At 42.1% G+C, this 10658-nt stretch overlaps 2 protein-coding genes across 4 annotated transcripts; both read left to right on the top strand.

Annotated features, from left to right (window-relative positions):
• The first annotated feature begins 663 nt into the window (after positions 1–663).
• Positions 664–4960, top strand: LOC113008044 (T-lymphocyte activation antigen CD80-like). 3 transcript variants are annotated; one of them, XM_080290714.1, is made up of 5 exons: positions 664–925; positions 1123–1500; positions 2455–2748; positions 4351–4439; positions 4605–4960. In XM_080290714.1, exons 1-4 carry the CDS (start codon positions 874–876, stop codon positions 4431–4433), a joined length of 807 nt encoding a protein of 268 aa, XP_080146840.1. In that variant the 5' UTR covers positions 664–873; the 3' UTR covers positions 4434–4439; positions 4605–4960. The 3 variants fall into 3 exon arrangements, with proteins under 3 accessions (XP_080146840.1, XP_026000956.2, XP_080146841.1); XM_026145171.2 differs by having other exon boundaries at positions 4348–4439; XM_080290715.1 differs by lacking the exons at positions 4351–4439; positions 4605–4960 and adding an exon at positions 4134–4269.
• A 3953-nt stretch (positions 4961–8913) lies between these two features.
• LOC113007932 (granzyme B-like) lies at positions 8914–10658 on the top strand. The gene is made up of 5 exons (XM_026144998.2): positions 8914–9088; positions 9224–9368; positions 9543–9690; positions 9863–10117; positions 10214–10658. Exons 1-5 carry the CDS (start codon positions 9043–9045, stop codon positions 10364–10366), a joined length of 747 nt encoding a protein of 248 aa, XP_026000783.2. The 5' UTR covers positions 8914–9042; the 3' UTR covers positions 10367–10658.

Genomic DNA, 10658 nt, shown 5'->3' with positions numbered 1-10658 from the left:
CAGGTAAGTAAATCTCCAAAATTCAGGATGTTTTCAGTGGGAGAAAAGTTTCGTCATCATCAGGTGACGTCTTCAGTCTCAGCTGACTGCAGGTTTCCAATCTTATAACCAGGACATTTGCATAATGACTGAAACCAGCCCACTGAAGGAACAATGGGCTGGGAGGTCTGTTCCTTAATTTTAATTATGCAAATTCTCATGAACATTGATCAACATCCACTGTTTATAAGACTGGGGAAACCTGCAGTCAGCTGAGACTGAAGAAGTCACCTGGATGAGTGACGAAACGTTTCTCCCCCAAAACGCTACGTCCAGGTGAACAGAATCAGGTATCCTCATTGGACCTGCAAACATCTGTGAGTCATGGTCCTGCTTTCCTATTGTATCAAACTGATTTCACATCTGTAACTAGCAGCAGGTGTTTTTTAAAATCAACGAAGTCAGCTAAACGTCCTCAGCAGAGCGGAAGCTGTTTAAAGTGCAGAGCAGAAAGTACTCTCTGAATCTGGTACTCGATGACCCTTTGATGGGTAGGAAGGGCTCAGACAGTCTCCATGTCCTCCAAACAGACGTCATTTCCTATTCAGCAGCTATTTTGCATGTCCCACTTCCTCTGCAAAACAGCTAAAGCACATGAGCTGCACGTGGTCACAGGGTACAGATAGTGCAGATATTAGTTGGTGTCTGTAGGGCTTTAAATGTGTATCATCAGAGCTTTGTTGTGATTTATTTTGAAACGATGAGTCAGCGCTGATGCCACGGGGAAATACCGGAGTCAAAACAGAAAGTATTTCTTGATCTGCACATGAGTTTAGCCTCGTTTGTCGTGTTGGTGTTCACTAACATCCATTTTGCTCGCTGGTCTCTGATAAAATGCTCCCCAAAGTGATTTCTGTATTTGGATTATTTTCCAGTTTCGTGGTTGGTAAGTTACTCCAGTTTAAATGTGTGTGTGTGTGTGTGTGTGTTGGTGGTAATACACCAAAGCTAACTAGCGTCTTTAGCTTTTGGCCTATCTGGAGCTAAACTTAGTCTACAGATGTGAGTGTTTGGTGTTGGAGTGTCGCAGCTTTTGAGGAATCATTCATCTTTAACAGTTTTCTGTCTTCTTTTTAATCTCAGCGGGCGATGCGACTCTCGTGCGTGATGTTAACACCACCATCTCTCACTCGGCAGTCCTCGAATGTAGCATACAGGATAGAGCTATCACGGACTGGAAGAGTCTCCGATTTTATTGGCAAGATGATAGAAATGTGGTTTTGTACTCCTATAATAACGGAAGAAAGGTGGCGGAGCATGTAAACGAGCTCTATCAACACAGAGTCACAGACTTCCCTCAGGACATAGTCAGAGGCAATATCACCATCGTACTCAAAAACCTGACTCTTGACGATAATGGAAGAACATACTCATCATTTGCAGCAGTGCTGGACGACAGCGGGACGACGCGATACCACCTGGAACACACACAAATCTGTGAAATGACTTTGCATGTAGCTGGTGAGAAAGGTTTCTGTTTTCCTCACAAAAATAGGAAAGGCAAGTTAGACCGGCACACACCGGGCTGGCTAGTAACACGTGACATCATCAGCACAGATTATATTTCACCAGTTTAGCTTTTCAACGATGGCCATGTTGAGCTCATGCTGCAGCAAACACTGGGCTGCACGAACTGCAGACCTGAGCATGCTGAATAACTTTTAATTCACAGAGCTGCCTAGCAACAGATGACATCATCAGAGGTCAAACATAGGCAGCTACAGTCAGCACAGATTACATTTAGAGAAAATCTGTAGTTATTATGATTTATGCAGAATGTGGAATTTCCTTTTTGAGGTTTTGCTGTCAATGATTCAATTAAATTTTATTTATACAGAACCAAATCACAACAACAAGGCCTTTATATCGTAAGGTAAAGACTTAACAATAATACAGTAACAACACTAATAGATTTATTTAATGTTTATACCCCCTCAGCCATGAAAGGCTGATGAGGTGTTGAGAGTCCACATCATTGATATTCTGGTTTTACACACTGTCCTATTCTCAGAGGATCAAAGGTTGTTGACATATTTGCATTAAATTTTATTATAATAATTATTTCACCTGATATAACAAAAGCATTTCCCAATATGAGATTAAAAAAATGTCTTAAAATAGGAAAAACCCTTTTTGTTTGCTCTGTAATCCAACATATTACAAACAAATTACTGCAAAATACAAAAACAAACAAAAATAACACAAATTAGCTTAGCTCAGCTTAGCTAACATGCTGTCATGGCTAGCACGCTCATGTTGTTAGCAAACCCAGGACAGCTGTTTCCAGCATGCATGCTAACTGGATGTAGCTTCATATTTAGTGCACAGATACTGGAACGCTTTTCCTTTTCCTGTTTAACGCCCACTACAAAAATCAAAAAAGTGAAGGTGACCTTTGTTCTCCTCTCTCCTCAGTGCCGTACCAGGAGCCCAGGCTGGACGTTAATACAGAGGCTATGTCTGCAGTGTGCAGTCTGCAAGGAGGATTTCCTGCCCCTGACATACAGTGGGTCCTCCTCCATAACAGCTCCCATCAGGCAGTGGAGTCCAGGAACGTCAACACTGAAACGAAGCAGAACGTCCACGATCACCTGTACAGCTCCCGCAGCATCCTGCACATCCCTGCAGGTCGTCACGAGGCCGTGAGCTGTCTCAGCCACAACCCCACCCTGAACAGGACTGTCAAGGTCACCCACTACTTCAACACAGGTACGCTCCACATCGTCCAGTCAGCCGAGGGAAGGTAAACTACAACAGCGCGAAGGGGAGCGCTCTAATAATGATGAAAGTGACACCAACTGACAGTCAAAGAGTCGGTTAGTGAATATACGTCACTTATAATGAAGTGTTTTTAAAATATATGTGAGACATATTTTTAAGATGTGAATCTCAGGTGATGGAACCAAAAATGCCTGAAGATAAAAAAGTTTCTCTGAGCGTATCATCATCTTATTACTGTTATTACTACTACTGATTTATATTTATAATAATTTATGGTTATTATTCTAGCGCTGACGAGTGTACGAATTATGAGAGCTGACAGAAAATATGCTGAGTAACCTCAGACCATCACTATTTTAGTTTGTGCAAACAGGACATGAGGAGCTCATTCACAGCAAACTGACAATCACAGTGTGCAAAGACTACAGCGATGTGCAGCTGTCAGCCGTCAGGCAGTCAGACCTGAACACGCTGAGTAATCGTGGAAGGTTCAGAGCTCTCGAGCTGCTGTTCAGCTGAGAGGAAAATAAATCCTCAGACGTCTGCAGAGAAACATCTGTGCTGGTTTATCATGCATGCAGGTCGTCCTGTGTCCCTGCAGGCCTCCCTACATAACCTGCTCCGTGTTCCATTCTTACAGAACTAAAAACAGCTAAAACACTCAAATTTCAATTACAGAACCATAAACGAGTCCCTCAGTAGTCAGTCAAGCTTTGATTAGATTAGATTAGATTAGACAGAACTTTATTAATCCCTCGGGTGGGTTCCTCTGGGAAATTCGATTTCCAAAAAAGCACAGCAACGACCGAAGTTACAGAGTTACAGAATATTACACACACATATATATAAATACAGAGACAATATAAATAAAATATACGAAGGGGATAAATAGAATAAATAGGAATAAAAAATAAAAATACAAGTGAATTGCACATTTCCAGTATTGAGGTCTATTGCACTGTTTGATTGATTGATTGAATCTTTATTTTGAACATGTTGAAAAAGTATAAAAAAATTGAATTAACTATTGACTATTTACAAAAGAAAAAAGTATTGCACAAAAGGTATTGCACAGTGAGGTGAAGAGGCACTACAGCTTAGTTGTTCCCCCCTCCTTTGTCCCCCTGTCTCCCCTCCCTCTCCCCTCCAGAGAGGAGTTAAACAGTCTGATGGCGTGTGGGACAAAGGAGTTTTTAAGTCTGTTAGTTCTTGTCTTTGGGAGAAGCAACCTGTCACTGAACAGACTCTTCTGGTTGTTAAAGCTGTGTGCAGAGGATGCCTGGCATTGTCCATAATGTGCAGGACCAGTGTCGCTTTTGCCATTTGATTATGTTCTTTTTGTATCTGTATCGATCATTCATGTCTTATTTCAGACTGACGTAGGCGACACAACCATGAAACATGTTTCTGCAGAAGAAGTTTCAAAGTCAAAGTTCAACCTGAGTCAGAGTTCACCGTACACTGAGCATCCCTCTGACTCAGAGACATTTACTCAGCCCTGTAACTCTGGCTGATCGTCGGGGGAACTCAGAAACTTGCCCTAGGATGCTCTGGTATGAGGCTGACTGTTGGTGTCTCGGTGTTCAGCAGGTGCAGCAGCGAGGAGCTCACCTGCAGCCCTAACTGTATATCTGATAGCAGCTGCTGTGGTTCTTCTAACAGCTGTGCAGTGAGCAAAGGTGAGCATGAACTATTTACTTTTTACTATCTAACATGTGAAAGAGGTCGAGCATGTTAAACGCAGACACACACACAGATGTGTGGTTTTCCCATGATGCATGTGTAACATGAACATGAAGGAAACAGCTGATGTGCTTACAGCTGCAATCATCTGTGTGTTTCAGCCACCCGAGGTAGAGCGATGCAGCGTTTCGGTGGTGGAGGGGTGAAACCGTGTGCCATGGAGACACTTCAGCGTGTTGTATGTTGCACCTTATCTGTGCGTGATATTGACGGTGCGCACACTCTGAATCTGGGTTTCATGGGTCCTGCTGGGTGGCACTAAGCTGGTGCTTAAAACAAAACTTGAAGCTATATCTGCTCAGGCTGGAGTATTAAACCCACCACAGTGTGAAACACAGCAGTTACTGGACCATCAAACGTCATGCTGGGCGCCTGTTTAACTGAATGTTATGTCCACGTGCTGTTATGTCTTTAGAAGTGTTATTTAAAATAAATCAAAGAGTTATTTAGATGAAAATGAGGCTGTGTGTGTGAATCTGGCACATCTACATGTTGTGGTGAAGTGTTCGTCTTAATGTGTCTTTTTAAATAAAACACAAAAGTAAAGACGGGTTCTACTGAAAAATGCTAAAAAAAAATATTCCTGCTGCAGCTGCTGAGCTCATTTCAAACAGTTTGAACTTTAAATTTTTTATATCTCAAATATAATCTGATATAATCACACACACACATCTGTGTGTATTATTAACCTAAATCAGATGAAATGTGTGCAGCATGAGGGACAAATATTCTGGAAACATGACTTCCTGTGTCGACCACCAGGCCCGTGTTAAACACAGGTTACAGCGTTACGTGAAAAAACTGTATAATACAGCGAGAGACACAAGCAAGCACAGCGAACCAACCAAACAATTAATCCTCCTGACAACTTTGCTGGCTTTGCTGCCAGGCGGACTTACTATATCTGTTAAGGAAGAGTTTACCGCAACTCTGGGCAGAGAGGCTCCCAGGAGCATCTCAGCAGGGCCAAGTTTATTTAGCCCCGTGTTTGGACTTGTCACTGTTGGCCATAACACAATCAAAGGTTACTTATTGATCCTAATCACTACATTTCAGACAGTACTGATCACACATGCTCATACAACAAGTGTCACTGTTGGGTCTGTGCTTCCACAGGCTTCGCTGGTTTAGAAACTTCTTCCTGTTAACGAAGCAAGACGAACAGCAATCGATCGGTTTTACTTGCTATAGCAAAGGGAGCCGGACAGCAGCAGTCCTCTGCCCTGGTGTCAGACGAGTCCAAAGAATCTGCTTCCCCTCACACAGTTTACACAAACACCCATTGTAAAAAACCCTATGGTGTCAGGCACTAGGTGTGTGTGTGTGTGTGTGTGTGTGTGTGTGTGTGTGTGTGTGTGTGTGTGTGTGTGTGTGTGTGTGTGTGTTCATATGCATGTGAGTGTGTGTGTGTGTGTGTTTGGGGTGTGTTTGTGTGACCTGCTCACCAAAAGGGTCATAAAGGCAGGAAGTTTGCTAAACAAGAAAACAGAACCCTCACATAGGATGTGCCTGTAATAAAACACTGCAGCCTCCCCCACGTTCAACAGGCTGGGGAGGGGTCAGAAACAAAGGAATGTCTTTGATCCTACAGTTTGAACCAAGACTTACACATATAAGTAACACAATGACAACATTTAACAATTTCAACCTAACAGTCACAAACTTCATTAATATAATTGTGGATCATATTTGACCTAAGTGTTTGGGTCTTGTGATTTTAAGCATGCAGGTTCCATTATAAACACTCCAGTGCAGGTGTATATATAGTATATACATGTACACATCCCCATATGTATATATAGTATGTATGTGCGTATAGGTCCAGTGTAAATAAAAACCAGTTTATCTGCTTCTGCTCCCAGCTCTAACATGTACATAACAAATACACAGTACATATAGTTACAGTTATAGAAGTTACAGCACATATAAACATACCTGTTTATTTCATAATCAGATGAAAGCAGGGACCTCACAGCACAAGCATTACTCACAGCCTGTTGTAAGATCGTGGTGTACATTGTTATTAGGGGTGCAACGATACACAAAATTCACGGTTCGGTACTTTGGTGTCACGGTTTGATATTTTTTCGATACAAAAAAAAATGTTCATGCCTTTTTAATTTGTCATTTATTAAAATTATAAATATATATTTTAACTCAAAAGTAGTTTTCAAATTTAATGTTGCTGAAACAACAAAGTAATAAAAAAATAATCTATCTGATGGAGGAATCCCTCATCTTTGGAAAAGAGAGTTTATTACAGAGAAATGGCTCTTTCAAAATAAAAGCTCTACTATACGCTTCTTCTGGGCTATATTCTCAGCAGCATATTAAACATATCAGGTCCCCATAAGGAGAATCCTGTGCTAACGGCTGTCTAAATGACTCGGGTAAAGTTTGTAGCATGCTGCTTGTTGTTTTTGTCTGCTTCCACTTGTCTTTGCACTAGGATGATGTCGGAGTAAATGTGCAGTCATATTCGTTGTGTTCCCACTAGTGCTGTCAGCGTTAATCTGAAATGACGTTAACGCCACAACACGGCAAATCTCCGTTAACGAGCTGCCGCGGATCGCCCCGTGCGTGGGGCTGGACGGCGTCAACACGTTAACGAGCTAACTGCGCTAACGCACTAGCTCCCACCATGTAATTGAGCATTGCGTGGCACATCCAACATACTGTTTTACTTTAGTCCATGACGCGCTTACCTTCAGGGTCATACGTCACATGAAGACCAAAATAGTTCCAAAGGCCAGATCTGAATGAGGGTGGGGGAGCTTCAGTTTGCCATGTTGCAACGAGCTTAGCTTCTGTCTGGCTAGCTTGCCCTGCGCTCAGTGGATCTGCGCTCGACAGTGCAGCCTAGGCGGAGTAGTCGAACGCAGATCCACTGAGCGCTCAACACAGACAGCATCGTCAGAAGGAAAGTTGATAAAATAGATTAAAAATTTTGTATTGTTCCATACATATGCGTACCGAACCGAAAGCACTGTATCGAACGGTTCAATATCGATACGAATATCGTTGCACCCCTAATTGTTATATATAGTATGTTTTTTATTTTTATTAATAAAAAACATCAAGAAGTCAAACGCAAAAGGAGACCAGACCACGGGACATGTTTAAACGAGGTGGTCAGAAGTTTCTGCACGGATCTAGATTATTTATATCAAAACAGACAGAACGTCATGCTTTCACCCAAAACAACAGATCAAAGCGTCACATCAGCCAGAAGCTCTGCAGAGCAGCCAATCATGACAAAGCAGCTCATTATAAGCTGTAGATTCAAACTGCTCTTCATATTTTTGTCCAGCAGAGGTCAGCAGAGAGGACTGTGTTGGAAAGCTTTGAGTAATGAACCATTTTTCAATAAAAGCTTCACAAAACATCATAATAGGAACACACAGAACACAGGGAAGCACAAACACGACGCCTGAGTGAGGACAGAGGAAAACTGAGACAATATAAGGACATAAAGGTGAATAGGGAGGGTGGAAGGGATCATATATGACAGCACAATACACGAGGAGGGGCAGTGTAAACAGGAAAGAGAGACGAGACGCAAGGATGCGACACAGGACAGGAAACCTGGGCTGGGAGTAACTTAGAAGGAAAAAACACAACTAAACTAAAAACTACGTACAAAAACTAAACCATTACAACACAAAGACATCAGAAACACCATAAACTCAACATGCAGACACACCTCACACCTCTACCAGCAACCGCCCAGTCTCACTCACTAACGTCGAGCAAACATTAGAAAAAAACACTCCAGTTTGAATATATCCTGACCAATCAGGTTTGCTGATCACTATTACTTTTCCTTTGGAGCTCACCTGGTTTGTAGCTCTGACAGCGCTCATCTTGGTCCTCGTTGCACCGAGGAGAAAAAGTTAAAATGCAGCCAAAGCTGCACAAACATGAGGTCAAATGATTGATCACTTACATGTTAAACAAGCCTGGAAAGAAAATAGGAAATAGACCTGCAAAGACATCAAGCAATCACCTCTTAGGTCACCAAGCTCAGTAAAATTCTTCAGTAAGTTGTTTCATTTAAAAACTTTAAAGTATACACTAGCTTCTCAGAACTGTAACATTTTATTTGAGCAAGCTTTGGAGTGTGTAAGGCTCATGGTGAGAGGTGTGATCACCTTTGTGTGCACTGTGGTTAACATGACCTACATACACATTTCCATCCAGTTATTTAGCACCACCCAAGTAGCACAAGAGTAGAAAATGTGTGTGTCAGGGGGCATCAGGTAGCATTTCATTCAGTTCAGTCATATTTACATAGTAACAAATCACAACAGCAGTTTCTTCCAGGCTCTTTGTATCATCCTGAAAACAGAAATAATGTTCTGCTGGTAAATGATTGGAGGTGTGTGATGCACCACCACCTGTTACATGCAGCGGTGCAGACAAAGGTGTGATATCCGTGCAGAAACTTCTGACCACAAAGTTTCTGTTGTGGGAGGCGTGTTATAAAAAGAGACGTGTGGAGTGGGGGGGTCACTGCAAGCCTGCAGCGTCTGTCCCACCATGATCTGCTGCATCCTTTACGTCTTTCTGCAAATCTCCCTCACAGGTAAGAAGACTGGCAGAGTTTCAATGACAGGATATTTTAGACCTGCGCTGAAATACAGTTTCCCACTTCTTTAAAGGCCAAAATGAAGAATTTTCTGTGGTCGCTGTTTTGATTTGACCTTTGCTCTCCTGTAAGGGGCTGCTGAGAGCGGCATAGTCGGTGGCAGGGAGGCAAAGCCCCACTCCAGACCGTACATGGTGTCAGTCCAGTATCGGGGAGTACATTCATGTGGAGGGATCCTTATTCAGAGGGACTTTGTTCTGACTGCAGCTCACTGCAAGTACGCTTTTTATATGGTGTATATATATAACTGTTTTTGTCTAACGGTGTTGGAGCGCTGCAACACACTGAGAAGACTGCATGGACCTTCATTTGTGTCGATATTATGATTCACACCATCCGTAGTATCAGTGCGACTGCAGACGCTTCTTTGAACTTTGTGTTTCTTGTTCAGAAATGAGACCTGGGGTTCTTGCACCGTGGTGCTCGGAGCACACGACATCACCAAGAAAGAGAGAACTCAGCAACGCATCGAAGTGGACGAGTATTTCGCTCATCCAGGGTTCACTGGACAATACGAATATGACATCATGTTACTGAAGGTAAAACTAAGAGTGTTTAAAGCTTCATAATAAAATGAATATTTGGGCTAACCTCACTGTGAAGCACTGTTGGCAGTATATCTGTCACGCTGCATTATGCAGTGAGGTAGGAGATATTATTTTAACCTAAAATCAGGAAGTAACTGCTCTCTCAAACACACTGTGTCCACAGTTGAAAAAGAAAGCCAAACTCAGTAAGAACGTGAAGACCATCGGCCTGCCTGAAGGAAAAACATCAGCTAACATGAAATGTGCTGTGGCAGGCTGGGGATGGACTACAGCTCATGACTGTCCCTCAAATGTGTTAAAGGAAGCCACAGAGAACATAGAGGCCACGTCTAACTGTGAAAACATTTGGCAGCAATATTTTAATTCTGATCACATGATTTGCACCAACTTTACCAAAAAGAGTGGAGGCGTCTGCCGGGTATGTCACATGTGAAGCAGACTAACTACTGAACGTTTAGTGATGAATAATAACTGCTACTGACTGAGGGAAGTTTTTCTGTTGCCTGTTTTGTAGGGAGACTCTGGTGGACCACTCATCTGCAAGAATAAGCTTCAAGGTGTAACAGCTTACACCTCACCAGAGGACTGCACTGATCTCAGCTACCCCCACGTGTTCACTAAAGTCCGTTTCTTCATCCCCTGGATCAAGGAAACAATGAAAAAATAAAGGATTTTTTTTCAGGCATTAGTTTCAACATGGTTAATGTGAAACGTCTGTATGTTTGAATAAAAAAGAAGAAGTGTCCTGAATGACCGAGAGAAGTGAAACTAAACCAATGTTGTGTTGGTAAAACAAACCAATCATTTGCTTTAACTGTAGTTTTGTCACAGCTGAACTGAGGTGAATTAAACTCGGTTCTCTTGTTAACGACTAAATAATAAAGCTTGAAACATTTTTGGCCTCCCAGAATCTCTTTTTTAAATTGTTTTTTAAAATAAAATAAGTTCAACATTTCAGA

This window comes from Astatotilapia calliptera, chromosome 16 (assembly GCF_964374335.1).
Source record: "Astatotilapia calliptera chromosome 16, fAstCal68.1, whole genome shotgun sequence".
NCBI classification, from domain to species: domain Eukaryota; kingdom Metazoa; phylum Chordata; class Actinopteri; order Cichliformes; family Cichlidae; genus Astatotilapia; species Astatotilapia calliptera.
This window is presented reverse-complemented; position numbering and strand designations above follow the sequence as displayed.